Source organism: Sciurus carolinensis, chromosome 4, assembly GCF_902686445.1.
Source record: "Sciurus carolinensis chromosome 4, mSciCar1.2, whole genome shotgun sequence".
In the NCBI taxonomy this organism is placed as follows: domain Eukaryota; kingdom Metazoa; phylum Chordata; class Mammalia; order Rodentia; family Sciuridae; genus Sciurus; species Sciurus carolinensis.
Window position 1 is genome coordinate 116,873,488 of NC_062216.1, and position 19,320 is coordinate 116,892,807.

Consider the following 19,320-nt stretch of genomic DNA (forward strand, 5'->3'; position numbering starts at 1 on the left):
CCTCCCCAACCTTCAGCCCCCAGGGGCCTCTGAATTGGGAGATCAGTCCCCGCCCAGCTCTTACCAACTTGAAGGTCTCGGTGGGTGGAGCTTGTAAATGCAGGCTCCTCCTTAGGACAAAAGCCCCAGCTGGTTTGTAAACAGTCATTAGGAGAGAACCACCTCCCAGCAAATGGCTTTTATGAATTTCAAAATGGTGAGATCAGAGTTCTTGCAACCTCCAGTACTACCGCGAGAGGGCAGTAGGATGGGCCTAGGCCCAGGGGAACACTTTAAAGAGCACAAAATGTGACCTTGCACTTTGCACCTAAATGGGCTAAAATGATCTATTTAGTTAAAAAAAAAAAAAAAAAAAAAAACCCAAGCAGCAACGCTGAAAATTGTTCCCTGTAACAGATTAAATCTCTTTTCCAAGCTTTCATAAGGGATTTTAGCAAGAGCTCTCAGGCTAGACCTCTTGTTTTTCTCCCTGTGGAGCCTCAGGTAATCACAAACTGCAAACTTGCTCAAAATGTCAGGAAGCAGTAGTTAAGAGTACTATCTGAAGATATGAAGGTCTAGCCAAGATACAGAGGGCCATTTTAGTTCAATTTTAGTAAAGATATTCATCACCATTTCCTAAAAACCTCATTCAACTAACTGCTGCCTTGTCTTAGAATGTTCTAAAACCATGTCATTTATGCCAATGTGACTTCCTAAAAAAACATTCCTTTGCACTAGGTTGAGTGGCTCGTGCCTGCATACCCAGTGATTTGGGAGGCTGAGGCAGGTCTGCACATTCAAGGTCAACCTCAGCAACTCACACCCTGCCTCAAAGAGAGCTAAGACTGGGCACAGTGGTAATCGCTTGTAACCCCAGTTACTTGAGGTCTAGGATTGCCAAATTCCTCAGCCTGGGCAATTTAGCAAGACCATCTCAAAATTTAAAAACTTTAGGCCAGGTGTGGTGGTGCACACCTGTAATCCCAACAATTTGAGAGGCTGAAGCAGGAGGATCAAAGTTCAAAGTCAGACTCAGCAATTTAGTAAGGCCCTGAACAATTTATCATGACCCTGTCTCAAAAAAGTCTGGGGATGTGGTCCAGTGGTAGAGTCCCTGGGTTCAATCCCGGTACTAGTTGATAATAAAATAAAAAGGGCTGGGGATGTAACTTTGGTATAGTGCACCTATGTTCAATCTTTTTTTTTTTTTTTTTTTTTTTGGTATATAGCACCTTTTGAGAGGCTGGTCTTGAATTTGTGATCCTCCTGCCCTCAGCCTTCAGAGTGGCTGGGATTATAGGTATGTGCCCAATCCCTTTGATTTTTAAGTAGAAATGTGCTATAAAGGATATATAAGACAAAAAAAATCAATTTGCTTTGGACAAATGCCATAAATGTGCCAAAGCTCTACCAAAATCACATTACCCACAGGAACTCCTCTTAAGATTCACAATTCATCAATCCAAATGAATGGTTATTCTTTTTATGATCCCATTTCAAATACATAGGCCTTCTTTGTGCTTAAATTGTACCCAGTAGCCACTCAATGTCAAAAATTTCAGTACTGGCTATATTACCAAAAGCAAGAAAAACACTCAAATTCTGAGGGGTGTACATTTTATTGGAAACCTTAAATACTCTTCAGACAGAACACAATGTCTTCAATCAAGGCTCTTGTGTGGCCACACAGAAAACTGTGGTTTTAGGATTACAGGCAAGGAGAGGGACAATACACTGGATGAGTGCTTAGTTTGGCAAGAGGACGTCTCATGATGAATGTTCCTCAGCCAGTTTATCAGCTTTTGCCACAGCTTCTTCAATGGGTCCCACCATATAGAAGGCCTGTTCTGGGAGATGGTCATATTCACCTACATGGAAAAAAAAAGTCCAATTAGTAAGAAGTGGAGGGATTATCAACTTTATGCAGTATGGTACACATCTCACCATTTGAGATTTGGTGGAAGGCCATCAGTCAGACCTTCCAATTCACGCCATCTAAGAAAACTTTTGTTGGGGCAGGGGGAAAAAAAAACCCTCACAAGTCAAATTCAAAAGAAAACACACCCCTATAATACCAGTTATTCAGGAGGCTGAATGAGGCTGAAGGATCACAAGTTCAAGGACAGCATCAGAAACTTGTAGAGAACCCTGTCTCAAAATTAGAAAATTACAAGGGCTAGGAATATAACTGTGGTAAAGTACCCTGAGTTCATCTCTACTACCTCCAAACTTTTTAAAAAGACAGGATTTAGTATGGATTAAGAACACATGAGGGGCTCGGGTTGTTGCTCAGTGGTAGAGCGCTTGTCTAATGGGTGAGACACTGGATGTGAGCCTCAGCACTGCATAAAGTAAAGGTACTGCATCCATCTGCAACTAACAAATACAAAACAACAACAACAACACATGAGCCAGGGCTGGGGTTGTGACTCAGTGGTAGAGCACTTGCCTAGCATGTATGCATGTATGAGGCACTGGGTTCAATTCTCAGCACTGTATATAAATAAAATAAAGGTTCATCGACAACTATGTACGTGTATATATGTGTGTTTAAAAAAAAAAAAAAAAAAGTGAGCCAGTAGCAGTGGCACATGCCTGTAATCCCAGTGGGAAGTTGAGACAAAAGGATCATAAGTTCAAAGCCAGCCTCAGCAATGGCGAGGCCCTAAGCAACTTAGTGAGATCTGCCTCATAAAAAAGAGGTTGGGGATGTGGCTCAGTCTTAAAGAGTGCCCTGGGTTCAATCACTGGTACCAAACAAAACAAAACAAAAATTACCACCACCACAAGAAGGGGGCACGGGGATGTGGCTCAGAGACAGAGTACTTGCAGAGCAGGCACATTAGACCTTCAGTTTGAGCCCCAGTACTGTGAAAGAAAGGAAGAAAGAAAAGAAAGAAAAGAATAGAAAGAAAGAAAGGAAGGAAGAAAGAAAGAAAGAAAGAAAGAAAAGGAAGAAAGAGAAGAAAGAAGGAAGGAAGGAAATAAGGAAATATGGTTTGGAATCATATAAACCAAGTTCAAATCCTGGTTTTGTACTTTTCTGGTTATATGATATTGGGATATAATTTATTTTTATTTTCCTGTGCTCCAGTTTCCTCACTATAAAACACACTAATAATGCTTTCACTTAGAAGAATAGCTGCAATTGAAAAGGAGCTAGAGAGCCAAGTAATATATGCCATATTCTCAAGAAGTAAACCAGGTATAGTGGTGCATGCTGTAATCCCAGCTGCTCAGGAGGCCAAGGCAGGAGGATCAGATGTTTGTGGCCAACCTGGACAATTGTCCAGAATAAAAACAGCTGGGGATATAGCCAATGGTAGAGCACCTGCCTAGCACAAGCGAGTTTCTGGGTTCAATTCTGAGTACCCAGGCCCCCCTCCCCACCACCACCACACACACACAAAGTAAGCACATATTTTAAATAAAACTGGTAGGAGGTAGCTTAATTTCTCAGTAAAAAAAATAATTGATATATGGTTTTTAGAATGGGAACACAGCACGGAGAGCATTAAAATTTCGGTTTTTCAGCTTTATACTCAAATTCTCACCTGCCAAAATCTGCTGGAATCCTTTGATGGTCTCCTTCAGGGGTACCAGCTTCCCCATATGACCTGTGAAGACCTCAGCAACCTGGAATGGCTGAGACAAGAAACGCTGTATTTTCCGTGCACGGGATACGGTCAACTTATCTTCTTCTGAAAGCTCATCCATACCCAGGATGGCAATGATATCCTGAAGGGATTTGTAGTCCTAGGAGAAAAAAGATAAAAGTCTAAGCAAGTATTCACATTCCTTTAATTTTATTTATTTATTTATTTTTTTCCTTTTTTTCCTTTTTTTTTTTCCTTTAATTTTATTAGACAAAAACCTAAGAACTGAAACAAGCTAAGAGGGGAAATTAATGCTTGGGATAATAAGGGTCCTCAGCCAATTCAGTGTCTTGTTCTCCTTAATCTACTTAATCTTCCAAAGCCTAAGTACCTAGAAACCTAGAAGAGACCTCATTAACACCATGGACTTTCCTTGCTCCAAAAGAAATCACTCCTACTAAGAAAGATTCAGTCCTATTATAGTTTTCAAATTCCCTCCATAACTTTATGGTCACTGATGACAATATAATCACCTGCAGGATCTTTTGTACTCCACGGGCAACATCATAATGCTCACTGCCAACAATGTTGGGATCCATGATGCGAGAGGTGGAGTCTAGAGGATCCACAGCTGGATAGATACCCAGTTCAGCAATTGCACGAGACAGCACGGTGGTAGCATCCAAATGGGCAAAGGTAGTGGCAGGGGCAGGATCAGTCAAGTCATCAGCAGGCACATAGATAGCCTAAATTGAGTCAAGAATCCATTTAGAGCAGCAAGAACCAAAGTAATTCCATTTCAGCCACTCCCCTTACTTACATTCCCCTCTCTTATCACCTCACTCCCTCTTCATAGCATTAAATATCCACCTCAAAAGAGCTTCATACCTAATACCTGCCGTGAGTTCACAGATTATCTGGTTCTTCTAAGCCATAATGGAAAAATTTTCATTGTCAGTACTTTTGTACTTAATCCTACATTTTAACTCTATTGTAATAATACCAACTTTTACAAACTACAAAACAATAACAAAAACATCGTTCTGCGCCACTGCAATAGTTTATTAAAATGATTCATGACATAGCTGGGTGTGATGGCACATGCCTATAATCCCAGCAACTAGGGGAACAGGGGCAAGGCAAGAGGATTGTCAGTTCAATGCCAGCCTCAGTAAATTATCAAGGCCCTAGGCAACTTAAGTGAGAGCCTCAGAATGTGGCTCAGTGGTTAAGTGCCCTTGGGATCAATTCTCGGTACCAAGAGGGAAAAAATTACTCATGAGTGTTGAGACAGTTCAGTGTTAAAGGGTGTCTAGCATGTACAAGGCCCTGCCTGAACTTGATCCCCAGTACCAAGAGGGGAGAAAAAAAAAAAAAAAAAATCATGAAACTTAATACAATTTAGCCCCATGTTTTAAAATAATTTTGCTAAATGTTACCACCTATACACGTTTAAATTTTGTAGTACATTAACTCTGTAAATATTTAATAGTCAATTTCCATACAGTTTGAGACCTCCCTTAAGCTGAAAACCAATACTTTATGATTTGTTTACATGTATATCTTCAATTACTTTAGATTTTTTTTTTTTTTTTTTAACCTTTCAGGATCTTATATTTATTTATTTTTTTTTCTTTTGGTACGGGAGATTGAACTCAGGTGCACTCAATCTTATATTTATTTATTTTTTTTCTTTTGGTACCGGAGATTGAACTCAGGTGCACTCAACTCAGGGAGGCTGAGGGAGAAGAATCACAAGTTTCAGCCACATCCCCACCCCTACTTTGTATTTTATTTAGAGACGGTCTCACTGAGTTGCTTAGCATCTTGCCATTGCTGAGGCTGACTTTGAACTCAATCCTCTGCCTCAGCATCCCAAACTGCTGGGATTACAAGCATGCACCTGGGCACCTTTCAGGATCTTTAAAATGCAAAAAAGAATTTTACACATTATTCTAATTCATGAACCCAGCCCACCACCTAAAAGACCTTTTTGACGTAATGAAGTAGCATACCTCTCTCTACATACCTTTATATAAATTAAACCTTCATCCACTTACTTTTTCTTACCTGCACAGAGGTGATAGATCCCTTCTTGGTAGTGGTGATTCTTTCCTGCATAGTACCCATGTCAGTGGCCAGGGTAGGCTGATAGCCTACAGCAGAAGGGATTCTGCCCAATAAGGCAGATACCTAAGAGAAAAAAAGAACAAAGGTTTTAGGTGTCTAAATCTTTAGCTTGATCTACACAATGTCACAGAAAAGCCCATTGAACCTCTCAAGGATGCCCTCTCACCTCTGAACCAGCCTGGGTGAAGCGGAAGATGTTATCAATAAACAGCAGTACATCTTGACCTTCTTGGTCTCTGAAGTATTCAGCCACAGTCAGTCCAGTCAGAGCTACCCGGGCTCGAGCACCGGGTGGTTCATTCATTTGACCATACACCAACGCTACCTGCAATAATCATATAGTCAGAAAACCTGAAAGAGGAGTATGAAAGTCACATACCCAAGATCCCCAATCAGGGAGAAACCATCGCAGATTCTCCTTCTCAGATGTCAACTTTTTTTTTTTTTTTTTTGGGGTGCTGGGGATCGAACCCAGGACCTTGTGCTTGCAAGGCAAACACTCTACCGACTGAGCTATCTCCCCAGCCCCAGATGTCAACATTTTTGTTTGCAAATTTCTTTTCCCTATTAGATATTCAGTTCAAAACAGAAAAACAATTTTTTGTATTAAAAAGGGAAAAATTCCTAAAGTAGGAAGGAAATACCTTTGGAAGCAAAAACAAAACAGTTAACTCGGGGCTGGGGATATGGCTCAGTTGATAGAGTGCCTGCCTTGCAAGCACAAGGCCCTGGGTTCAATCCCCAGCACCACAAAAAAACAAACAAACAAACAAACAAAAAAGAACAGTTAACTCAGACATGTGAACGACCTTCAGCCTCCCCTCAACAATGAGCTTTCAAATGACAGGACTTTCTACCAGAAAGAAAAATTTAGAGCTAGGTAAGCAGTTCAGTGGGAGAGTGTCTGCCTAGCATGTACAAGGCCCTGGATTTGATACCATGCATAACACACACACACACACAAAGTCTAGCTGGGCACAGTGGTGGATGCCTGAAATTCAAGTAACGTGGGAGGCTGAAGGAGAAGAATCACAAGTTTCAGGTCATACTCAGCAACTCAGTGACAGCCTGTCTCAAATTAAAATATTTATCTATTCACTTATTTAGGTACCAGGAACTAAACCCAGAAGCGCTTTCCCACATCCCCAGACCTTTTGTATATTTTATCTAGCGATAGGGTCTCAGTAAGTTGCTCAGGGTTTCTTGAAATTGCTGAGGCTGCCTTGAATTTGTAATCCTCCTTGCCTCTACCTCCTAAGTCACTGGAATTACAGGTGTGAGTCACTCACTCCAACTGGCTCAAAATTTAAAAATTTTAAAAAGAGCTGGGGACGTAGCTCAATGGTAAAGCACACTTGGGTTCAATTCCAAGTACCGTCTTAAAAAAGGTTTTAGCTGCCTAAAGTTTTCTGGCACAACTACTATGTGAACTTCAGTCGATCAAGTGCTCACCTTGGAGGTAGCATCTTTTAAGTTTATAACACCAGATTCGATCATTTCATGGTATAAGTCATTGCCTTCACGGGTTCTCTCTCCAACACCAGCAAACACAGAGTAACCACCATGAGCTTTGGCAACATTATTAATTAACTCCATGATCAGCACTGTCTTACCAACTCCAGCACCACCAAAGAGCCCTAGAAGGGATAGAGAAAAAAATATTTAAAAGTTCTAACATTCCCAAATTAAGTAAACTTCAAAATATTTTACTTCCTTCCATCTTTTCCCTTCTCAGGAATGGTATCTGGCTTCAGCAAACTCAGAAGAACGAAAGTCAGAAGCTACTCATCAGTGAGGGAAAGATATCAAAACCAACTCAAGTTGGTATAATTTCCGCCCTTCCCATATTAGGTTTGGATAATATGTACCCACCACTAACATACCAATTTTGCCACCCTTGGCATAGGGAGCTAGCAGATCCACAACCTTGATACCAGTCACCAGAATTTCCTGCTCAACACTCATCTCAATGAACTCAGGAGCCTCAGCATGAATAGGAGCAAATCTGTTAAGAGGAGAAAAGAGCATCACCATCTACATTGACTTTGTTGAAAACAACTTAAGTCTTAAATATTCCTATCAATTCTCAAGTCCAATCTTTCCCAGAGGATCTTGTCTACATTATAGTGAAGTTGTCATCTAGTATCTAACTTTATTCTCTGCAATAAAGACTTCATCTCAGAACAATAATCCCATTCCCTGACAACTTTATCAAAATTTCTCCTTTTCCTAAACTAACAGTCCTTCATATATCAATAGGAAAACAAAGCCATGCAAGTTTTTTAAAATCCTTAACCTATGCCATAAACCTAAGCCTTTTTAATAAAATGGGATCGTAAGTATCAGTTCTCAACAATCAGAACTGTGTATCCTTAATTTTTTCAGAAAAAAGTCATGTTATTTATTTATTTATTTATTTTTGGATTATTATTTTTCAATTGTTCTAATTAATTATACATGACAGTATAATGAATTTTTATACTTTGTACACAGTATTTATTTTTTGGTATTGGAGATTGAACCCAGGGGAGCTTTATCACTGAGCCAGTCCTCTTTATTTTTTACTTTGAGACAGGGTCTCACTAAGTTGCTGTGGCTGGACTTGAACCTCCTTCTTCCTCAGCCTTCCTCATTGCTGGGATTACAGGTCTGTGCCATGGTGCCAGGTGGCATCATGGATTTTTAACCACTGAATACATGAGCATTTTAAATATTCTCCTGTAGGAAAATCTTGCTTTATTACATGACACCTTAATGTGTAAAACTCCCAAGAAAAAGCAGTTCCTTTGTGAATAGATGCAGCAAGAGGAACTTACTGTTTGGTTTTGATAGGACCTCTTTCATCAATAGGTTCTCCAATGACATTCATGATTCTGCCCAAGGTCTCAGGACCAACAGGAATTTTGATTGGTGCACCAGAATCTAAGACTTTCTGACCTCTAACCAAGCCTTCTGTTCCATCCATAGCAATGGTTCTTACTGTGCTCTCACCTGTCAGATAAATGCATTTCAAGGTTTTAAGAACAAGATGGTATCATAATACTTAACAAAAAGTGTAGCTGGTATGAAAGACCTGACTAAGTCAATCAAGGCTCCTTCTCAGTATCTAAATGTGGCTTCAGCAAACTCAGAAGAACGAAAGTCATTTTGATAATATCATCACAGAAGGGAGATGGCCTGATTTCTGCGCTGTCTGAATTAAACAGTCTTCTCTATTCTTAAACATTCTACTTACCCAAATGCTGGGCCACTTCCAAAACCAGCCTGGTATCTCTGCCTTGCACTTCCAGGGCATTCAGGATAGGTGGTAATCCCTCATCAAACTGGACATCCACTACTGCACCGATGACTGCCACGATGCGCCCGGTGGCCGGGCCTGCCTTTGGCGATGGAGATGTTTGTGCTGCATAGTCTCTGGCTAATAGAAAAAAAATACATTGGAAGGAGAGGGACTCGGCACATAGAAAGCATCAACAACCCACAAGGGGAGGCGAATTCAACCCAGGCTGGGCCTCCTTCCGCTTGAACGGAAAGCGCGGCCAGAGACTGGGCCACGCAGCCATTGAGAACGCGACTGCAGAGCTTTCCATGTTCATGCACAAAAATGCATTATTCGTGACTGTAATATCATCATGCCATGGAGAAGTCAACGCACCTGCTTCCACTTTTCCGTCAGAGCCAAATCTCCAAAAAGGGGCAGTACGTAAGTTGAAGAAAGCTCCCATAGGCAATCTATTCTAGTTTTCCCACCGTTAGAGAGCAGAAGGGTACCCCTCCCATTCTTTTAGCACTACGAATCACGTAGGCCCAAGCTACGATCGGTCCCAGGGTCAAGGTCATAAGGAGGCAGAGTTGAACGGGAATCCTAGAAGAAACCACTTACCAGGCTGGACCGCTGCCGGAGCGGCCCGCAGTAAAAGTTGGGCTTGGGGTAGCGACGCCGAAGGGCTGAGTCCCCGCAAGGCCCCGGAGGCCGACGCAGCGGCCACACGACCTACAAGACTCAACATGGCGGAGTCCGGGTGGAGACTGAGTGCGGCAGCGGTCCCCGCCGCCTGCAACCCAGCAGTTGGGGCGAGGTCTACTCGGCTGTAGACCCATCCATTGGATAAATTTACTGCTCATCATTCTTAACTCTGTTTCTATAGGTTAATAAGCTTTCACCTTCTAAACCATTGGTCCAAACTGGTGCTAATCAGAAACTGCTTCTATTATTGGAATTGCAGCCCTCCAAGCCTTGAAACCTAATTGGACCATAGAAATGTCTGTTGGAGAGAGTACTTGGCGGAACTACGTTTAGGAAAGGGGCCGAGTTCCTGTTGGAAGTCGGGGAAGCACATGGACTGTCTTTGCCTGTCCTTGGGCTCTCTCCTTCGGGAGGACTTTGAGTTGATTGATAGTCAGGCGTGGGATAACCGAAGTCGTGCGTCGGGAGGTATCACTGCAGGTGAACCTGGCGAAGTCAGGAACCTTTTCTACAATCAAAACACGTTTTTTCTTTTACATACTGTGATTGGAAGCTCCCAGAAGGCTCAGCAGATCAATAAACTGAACAGAATCTTTATTAAAATCTATACAATGAAAGAAACTAAAATAACCAGTCACTTAATAGATGTATACTAGACTCGAGTAGACAACAAGACTCAGGACCTTCTTTTAAGATCCAAATGAGCAAACAATGAAGTGTTACCGTTCTTGGTTAGCATTGGTAAAGTGCATACATGGTAGAGAAAGGACAAAGGATAAACTTGGGTCGCCTAAATATGTAGGGAATTTGCCCTCAGCTGTGCAATATGAGTAGAAATTCCTAGGGTAAAGTAGAAACCAAGTATATTCCAAGCGCGCATTTGCATGAAGTAGTATGTTCCTTTTGTGGAACTACAAGTGCGTTTGTTTGTAGGTGAAGGAAAGGAAAAAGCCAGGACCAGCTGGGGATATAGCTCAGTAGGACAGTGTTTAACACTGGGTTTAACTCCCAGCAACAAGGGGAAAAACGAAAAACAAAGCAAACAAAAACAAAAAACAAAAGAAGATAGTAGAGATGAATTATAGAATGAGAAATAGAAGACAGGTCTTTTAAAGGACTTTTGAGTAGGAATGGGAGTTGGGTAAATACTTGTTCCTTCAGACTGGGAAATCAAAATGAACAGCATCTTTTCCTGAAGTATTAATTTTATTCAAAGATATTTTGGGGTGGAACTGGAGAACCCCCCCCCCCTTTTTTTTTTTTGGTACCAGGGATTGAACCCAAGGACACTTAACCACTGAGCCACAGCCCCAATCCATTTTATTTATTGCTTAAGCCCTCTCTCTAAGATGCTGTGACTGACTTTGAACTTGTGATTTCCTACCTCAGTCTTAACCCTATTTGTTCTCATTTTTCTGATTATGAAAACGTTCTACACTGTGGAAATAGAGAGTTACCAGAGGATTTAACCCAGAAAACAAGGAGGAAAAAAAATGTTACTTTTGAAATGCCTCTGGAATATCCATCTGGTAATCTTGCCTAGTAAGAAACCAAGAGATGCCAGGCATGGTAATTCACACTTACATCCCAGCAGCCGGGGAAGCTGAGGCAGGAGGATCGCAAGTTCAAAAGCCAGTCTCAGCAATTTAACCAGGCCCTAAGCAACTTAGCAAGATCTGTCTGAAAATAAAATATTAAAAAAGGGTTGGGGATGCAGCTGAGTGATTAAGTGCCCAAGTTCAATCCCCAATACCATAATAAAAAAAAAAAAAAAAAGAAAAGAAAGAACCCAAGACAACACAAATGTGTAAGGAGCAGGTAGAAAGGCAAACCAGAAAAGGGGCAGAAGAATAAAAAGTGGATCCAAGAACACAGGGTTAAAAATCAAAAAAGAATCTGGATGTGGTAGTGCACACCTATAATCCCAGTCACTTGGGAGCCTGAGATAGGAGGACCACAAATTTTGAGGCCAGCCTTGCCAATTTAGCAAGATCCTGTCTTAAAAAATTATTTGTATTATTAGGGTCAGTTGAATCCTGTCCAATCATGTTGCTTTTATTTTTGCTGTACTAGGGATTGAACCCAGGAGTACTCTACCATTGAGTTACATGCCTAGTCCTATTTTTAGTTAATTTATTTTGAGATATGGCCTCACCAGCTTGCCCAGGCTGGTCTCCAACTTGTGACCCTCCTGCCTGAGCATCCTGAGTCATTGGTATTATAGGCATGTGCCGCTGTACTCAGCTGTTCATCTCATTCAATTGGTGAGCAGAGCATGTGTTATAATGAAAAGTAATAAAGGATTTGGGGACGGTGGCACCGGTCTGTAATCTCAGTGATTGGAGAGGCTGATGCAGGAGGATGGCAAGTTCAAAGCCAGCCTTAGCAATTTAAGGAGGCCCTAAGGAAATTAGTGAGACCCTGTCTCAAAATATAAAAAGGTCTGGATGTGGTGGTACAAGTCTGTAATCCCACTGATTCCAGAGGCTGAGACAGGAGGATCACAAGTTCAAAGCCAGCCTTAGCAATTTATTGAGACCCTGACTCAAAATAAAAAATGAAAGACAATGGGATTGTGGCTCAGTGGTAAAAGCCCCCCTGAGTTCAATCCCCACTAACCCTAATAATAATAATAATAATAATAGTAATAGTGTAAAAATAACTAAACAAAAAGGGCTGCAAATGTTGCTCAGTGTAAGACCCCTGGTACCAAAAAAGAAAGAAAAAGGCAATAAAGGGAAAAATAGTTTAAAATTATTGTTTTTATTGTAGATAAAATAAATTACTTATAATTGGTAAAGTACATACATAGTAGAGAAAGGACAAAGGATTAATTTTGGTCGCCTAAATATGTAGGGAAATTGCCCTCACCTGTGCAATAAGTAGAAATTCCTAGGGCAATGCGACCAAAATTGGCCCAGAATGATAATTTGTGATCCACTTATTTACCTATGACCTCAACTATGTGAAAGAACAAACATAATTTTATACCAAAGCCAAGAAATCTGAATTCCTCACTTCCCCCTTTCCAGCAAGCAGCAAGATTTAATCTTGAGTGTTTTTTCTTTTTTTTTTTTAAGCTACAACCAATTTTGGTTTTGGCCAAATAAAGTTTTAATAACCATCAAACATATTTACACTGACATTCACCTAATCCAGTTTTCTGAAAGACTTCACATAAATTTCTGGGTAACTGAAACTCATCACTTTTGGAAATTTATTACACATTCTTTGTCCTCTTATCTGATATCAAGCAATTTTAACTTATTCCTGAGCAGCCAAGTTATTCTTTAAACAAATTTTGTCACACTGCAATGTAATATGCTTTCAATGTTTCTGAGGTGGGGGGAAGAGCCATTTCTTCATAGAGATCATTATACTCAAGTTTGAGAACTATTAATTTAATTCCTTTGCTGTCATTTACTTGCAATGCCCCCTCTCCCTCTTTTTTGAAATCAGATAACCTATTTATTCTAAAATAAAGGATTAACTTTGAGGGGCTGGGGAGATAGCTCAGTCGGTAGAGTGCTTGCCTTGTAAGCACAAGGCCCTGGGTTCGATCCCCAGCACCCAAAAAAAAAAAAAAAAGGATTAACTTTGAGATTGGTCCTAATAGACTTTCTGAACAAATTATGTCATCTCCATTAGAATTATAACCTGTTTTGATCCAACTTCATATTTCCTGGCTGAGACCAAGATTATCCAAGTGATATTTTATGTAAAATACAAATTATTTTTCTTGGAAAATAGGAACCACATAAACCAAATCTGTTCTTATCAGATGTTAATTACAAGGGCTGAGGATGTGGCTCAGTGGTAGAGTGCTTTCCTAGCATGCACAAGGCCCTGGGTTCAATCCCCAGCATCACCCCCCCGCAAAAAGAAGTTAATTACAAAATAACCGTGCCCTATAGTTAATCGTAAACCTTAAAAATTTCACATTATGAAAAAATTTATATTTTCCACAAACCCCCTGCACTACTGATAATCCACAGTGGTCATATCCCCACATTATTTCAGTACTCTGGTAATGCTTGAAATTTTCTGATTATCAACCTCGGTGATTTAAAAATTCCATAAAAATATAATAGTCCCCCCACATCCATAGGAAATATGTTCAAAGACCCCCAGTGGATCCCTGAAGTCTTAGATACTACCAGATCCTACATACACTATTTTTCCTATACATACATTACCTATGATAAAGCTTTATAATATATAATTAGGCACAGAGATTACCAATGACTAATGAAATAGGACAATTATTATACTTTTTATAAATTATGTGGATGTGGTCTCAAAATATCCTATTGTACTCTACTTATCCTTCTTACAATGCTATACCTACGACATGCAGTGATGTGAATGATGTAGACATAGTGGTAGGCTACAAATGACCTGATGCTGGGGATTACTAGCTTTAGAGACCCTTAACCTCGGGCTGGGGCCGTAGCTCAGTGGTAGAGTGCTTGCCCAGCATGTGTGAGGCACTAGGTTTGATTCTCAGCACCACATATAAATAAAGAGATCCTTAACCTCTTTCATCCCAATTAGTTTTTCACATTCACATTTCAGTTAAGCAGCCTATTCCCACAGCCATTCCCCAACTTTATCCTGAAATGTTCTACCTCAGATACCGCATTATTCCCTTCTTGGATGACAATTTTGGGGTGTTTACTGGTACACAAGTAATACATGAACATATTTTAGGTGTACAGGATAAGTCACACTAACTCCAAATCTCATTCCCCTTCCCAGAAACAACCACCAAACAAAGCAAATTATTTTACAGGAGCTGGAGGTATGGAGGTATAGTTCAGTGGCAGCATTTTCCCCAGCATGCAGGAGACCCTGGGTTCAAACCCTAGCAACAAAAATAAACAAATTTTTAGGGTTGGGGATACAGCTCATGGCAGAACACTTGCTGAACATGCAAGAAGCTTTCAATTCAATCCCCAGCACCACCACCACCACCACCACACACACACACAATTTACAAAATGTTTTTTTTTTTTAATACTTTTTTAGTTGTAAATAGACACAATACCTTTATTTTGTTTTTATGTGGTGCTGAGGATCAAACCCACACGTGGTATGCAAGCACTCTACAACTGAGCTACAACTCCAGCACTGTAAAATGCTTTAATACCTGTAATCCCAGCTACAGAGAAGGATGAGGCAGAAAGATAGGAAGTTTAAGGCCAGGCTTAGCAGCTTAGTGAGAATCTGTCTCAAAATTAAAAGGTCTGGGAATGTAACTCAATGGTAGAGTGCTTGCTTAGCATGCAGGTAGACCATGGGTTCAATCCTCAGAAGCACAAAAAGCATTTTTAAATAAAAGGTAAAAATGTTTATATACATCCTATTTACATTTTATTTTGATACTGAGGACTGAACCTAGGAGCACTTAACCACTGAGCCATTAACCCCAACCCTTTTCATTTTTAGAGAGAGGGTCTCCCTAAATTGTTTAGGGCCTTACTAAATTACTGAGGCTGGTCTCAAACTTGCGATCCTCCTGTCTCAGCCTCCCAAGTCACTGGGATTACAAGTGCGCACCACGGCACGTGGCTCACCCCATTCACTTTCTATATGGAACATACAAAGTTTATTGAAACTTTAATGGAAGCACACTATGGTCAACTTAAGTTTTCTCATGTTTGTGTTTTGGAGAATATGTCAGTATACAAGTTTGTTTATTGACTATGGGACATATTATGCCATAAAAGGACATGTAATAACTCATTTCTAATTAATGAATGGTCATTTGGGTTGTTTCAAATAATAAGTACATATAACACTTAATGGAAAAGCTTGAATGTGACATCACTGTGTACACCCCTTAGTATTACTTTAATATACGAATTCCTACAAATAATGGCTTAAATATGTCCATTTAAACAGCATTCTGACAATCTTCTAAAAACATCTTACTAATTTACAAGGTTCCCAGCATCCTTGCCAAACTTTCTTTTTAAAGGCAGTAATAAAATTGACCTTAATTTGCATTTCCCTAATTACTAACAACATGGAATAGTTTATACACATACACCATTTAGCAGTGCTGGCAACTGAACCCAGAGTCTGAGCGGCATCCCTATTTTCATATTTATCAGCCACTGTATTTCTTCAAAGAATCACCTATTCCTTTGCCTATTTTTTTACCCCCTGTTGTAATTCTGCCTTAGCCTCCTGAGTAGCTGAAACTACAGGCACACACCTCTATGTTGGGCTTTGTCATATTTAACGAGGTTAATTTTTCCTTGTAGAATCCTGATTGAAAAATTTCCCTGTATAACCTAGGAAGGTAAGAACTGGAGTCATCTAAATCTGTACTATCCAATATGGGGAATTTAGATTGAGTAAAATTAAAGATTCTCAGTCACACCAACTTTTCAGATCCTCAATGTGCTAGCTGTTACCTTAACAGACACTAGAGATTAAACATTTCCTTCCAGGTGGATGAGGTGGCACACACCTGTAATCCCAGTGGCTCAGGAGGCTGTAACCAGAGAATCTCAAGTTCAAGGCTAGCCTTGGCAACATGCCCATGCTCTAAGAAAGTTAGTGAGACCCTGTCTTAAAAAATAAATAAATAACAGAGGGCTAGGGATGTAGCTCAGTGGTAAATTGTCCCTTGGTTAAATCCCCAGTAACCACACCCCTGTCCCCCACAAAATATTTCCTTTGTCACAAAGTCACTGGAGGAGGCTGACATACCTCAGTAGGTACAAATGAACCAAAATCTATATATGATCTAAAACAGTGGTTGTCAAACTTGTGGCATACCTCAGAATCCCGGAGGGTTGGAAAGATTCATGAACCTTGCCCTCTCTTCCAAGTTTCAAATTTAGATATCTGGGGGTCCAGAATTAGTATTTCTGACAAACCTAGGATCAGTTTAGAAACCACTGAATTTGTTACTTAATTGCAAATCCCCAGATCCAGACAGACCTACTAAAGCTTATTTTAGGACTGGACATACACATCCCTATACTCACAAAGAAATCCATTATTATGATAAATTGAGAATCACCAGAGGACTATAGAAACAGGGAAGAAAGATGAAGGCCACTGGATGGGAGGTTAAGAAATTTAAGTTGCAGAAGCTGGGGATGTAGCTCAGTGGTAGAGTTCTTGCATAGTGTGCACTGCCCTGGGTTCACCCCAGTGCTGTAAATAAATAAACCAACTAATTTAGGCTTTAGGAGCAAGGCATGTAATCCCAGGTGATTATGAAGATGAGGTAAGAGGATTACAAATTCGAGGCCGGCCTGTGTCTTGTCTCCAGATAAACTTAAAAAGGGCTAGGGGTGCTGCTCAGTGATACTGCATTTGTTTAGCAATAGCAATAGTTCCAGACATGTTCAACTCAGGCTGACAATATGAATCATAAACAAATGATATGATTTGTTTTTCATTTAAGAAAAGATTACCTGGGCAGGGTATAGGGGCCCATGCCAATAATCCCAGGGGCTCAGAAGGCTGAACTGGGAGGATCTCAAATTCAAAGCCAGCCTCAGCAACTTAGTGAGGTCCTAAGCAACTTAGCAAGACCCTGTCTCAAAATAAAATATAAAAAGGGCTGAGGATGTGGTTCAGTGGTTAAGCACTTCTGAGCTCAATCACCAGTAATACTCCCCCAACCCCAACACAAAAAGGTTAGCTGGTGTCAAGTACAAAATAAACCTACCAGTATCCCGAGTTGTCATCAAGCCCTAATGATCAACAGATCTCTGAAATCTGGACACCAATGCCAGTGCCTAAGTTTAACCTTTAATCTTTATCATGTCTGAAACATTTAAATTACTTCACAAACTTGTTTCCTCACCCCCAGACCCACCTGCAACACATTACCCACAGTATATTTCTGAAACATATTCAACAGGCATTTATGTAGTCTTCAGTCCATCAGGCACTATGCTAAGGACTAAATATTTTATGGTGATATGTAATATCCCTCACTGGTAGAAATAAACACTCAATATGCAATATTCAACTGTGGTGCTTTCAGCCAGGCCAACAAATCTGAAAAGCAGGGTGGTGGGGGGAAGGGCACAGACTACTAATTTCTACTTTTCAGATTCAACTGGGAAGCTGAGTTCAACTCAGGAGGCTGAAGCAAGAGGATCACATTTGAGGATAACCTTAGCAACTTAGCGAAACCTATCTTTAAAAATAAAAAAAATCATAAAGGTGTGGGGATGCAACTCAGTGGTAAAGCAACCGTGGGTTCAATCCCAGTACCACGTATACACAAAAATTCTCCCTCAACCACAGCACCTAGAAAATGTTGTGACAGTAACATCCCTATTCTATATTACTATGTTTGGTAATGCTGAGTAAAAATATTACACCAAAAACAATTTTCTTGGCACTAGGGACTGAACCCAAGAGTGTGTTTACCACTGAGCTACATTATCAGCCTTCTTTGAGACAGGGCCTCACTGAATTGCTGAGGCTGGCCTCACATTAGGAGGATGGAATTATAGGCTTGTGCCACTGTTTCTGGACACACTGCATTTTATCTTGCTATACAAACATACTACTTATTTCTACTTATCAGAAGAAATCCTGCTAAAAACTAGTCCAAAACTAAAGTGGTTGACAAAAACCTTCATGCTACTATAGCCATCAACTATCCTCTCCTCCCTACTTGAAGGAGCTAGATTTAGGAAACTGATCATCTGATAACTGATTACCATATATAAAAAACTGAATGCTTCCCCTCCGTTCATCTAAATTCTCCCTAATAAATTTCCCTTTCCCAGTAACTTTTTGTACTGTTGGGGATCAAACCCAGTGCCTAGCACATGCTAGGCAAGCATTGTACTACTGAGCTACACCTCAGGCCCATTAACTAATTTCTTAAAGTGACTTAAGTTTGAATTTGAGATCCAAATAGCTTCATGAGTTTTGGTCTTCCAATCCATCTTTTCAAGAGGAAATGTTAAGAGCCCTAAATACCAGGATCAAGTATTGCAACAAGCAATAATCATTGATGAAATTCTTCAAACACAAAATAGATTTTTAAAATTTAAGAAGGGGGATGAATGTATAGCTAAGTAGTAAGGGTATTCACCTAGGGGCTGGGGTTGTAGCTCAGTGATAAGCTCTTGCCCTGAATGTGTTGAGGCACTGGGTTCGATCCTCAGCACCACAGTAAATAAAAGGCATTGTGTTCATATATAACTAAAAAACATTTAAAGAGTATTTGCCTAATACAGGCAAGGCTTTAGGTTTGCTATCAGCATTGCAGGAAATTTCTAAAATTAGTTAAGTAACAACTGTAAGAATGCGATCAGGCCAGGTGGTGGTCTACACTCGTAATCCCAGTATCTCAGAAGGGTGAGGCAGGAGACTAAGCAATTTAGTGAGACCCTGTATCAAAAAAAAAAAAAAAAAAAAAAAAAAAAAAAAAAACTGGGGATGTGGCTGTGTTTTAAGTTCCCATGGGCTCAATCACTGGTACCTCCCCACTACAAAAAAATCAGAATCACAGCACCAAGGTATAGTTTCTTAATGATTTAAAAAAAAAAAAAAAAAAAAAGTTGGCAATAAGCCAATGAATTCTTAACTTCCAGAACACACTCTCCTAAAGCATAAAAAGATTTAACATTTTCCTCATCTTAGTATACTAAGAGC

General features: G+C 40.2%; 1 protein-coding gene and 3 non-coding genes across 4 annotated transcripts; all 4 read right to left on the reverse strand.

The window, feature by feature from the left end:
* Nucleotides 1-1,582: 1,582 nt before the first annotated feature.
* Nucleotides 1,583-9,750, reverse strand: Atp5f1b (ATP synthase F1 subunit beta). Its single transcript, XM_047551263.1, has 10 exons — nucleotides 9,592-9,750; nucleotides 8,944-9,126; nucleotides 8,525-8,699; nucleotides 7,592-7,713; nucleotides 7,161-7,345; nucleotides 5,875-6,033; nucleotides 5,649-5,771; nucleotides 4,112-4,324; nucleotides 3,537-3,738; nucleotides 1,583-1,850 (listed from the first exon to the last, which is right to left on the reverse strand). Exons 1-10 carry the CDS (start codon nucleotides 9,716-9,718, stop codon nucleotides 1,750-1,752), a joined length of 1,590 nt encoding a protein of 529 aa, XP_047407219.1. The 5' UTR covers nucleotides 9,719-9,750; the 3' UTR covers nucleotides 1,583-1,749.
* On the reverse strand, nucleotides 6,159-6,232 carry Trnaa-ugc (transfer RNA alanine (anticodon UGC)). Its single transcript has one exon. It is a non-coding gene; the product is annotated as a tRNA-Ala (tRNA).
* LOC124984120 (small nucleolar RNA SNORD59) lies at nucleotides 7,435-7,505 on the reverse strand. Its single transcript, XR_007108580.1, has one exon. It is a non-coding gene; the product is annotated as a small nucleolar RNA SNORD59 (small nucleolar RNA).
* Nucleotides 8,803-8,877, reverse strand: LOC124984121 (small nucleolar RNA SNORD59). The gene has a single exon (XR_007108581.1). It is a non-coding gene; the product is annotated as a small nucleolar RNA SNORD59 (small nucleolar RNA).
* Nucleotides 9,751-19,320: the final 9,570 nt, after the last annotated feature.

What these genes read in the sequence shown, in the direction of transcription:
- Atp5f1b (XM_047551263.1), bottom strand. Translation starts at nt 9,718, where the DNA reads ATGTTGAGTCTTGTAGGTCGTGTGGCCGCTGCGTCGGCCTCCGGGGCC. An exon ending in TGCCAAGGGTGGCAAAATTG is followed by an intron (nt 7,346 to 7,591) that starts GTATGTTAGTGG and finishes TATCCCTTCTAG; the next exon opens with GGCTCTTTGGTGGTGCTGGA. An exon ending in TCACCCAGGCTGGTTCAGAG is followed by an intron (nt 5,772 to 5,874) that starts GTGAGAGGGCAT and finishes TTTTTCTCTTAG; the next exon opens with GTATCTGCCTTATTGGGCAG.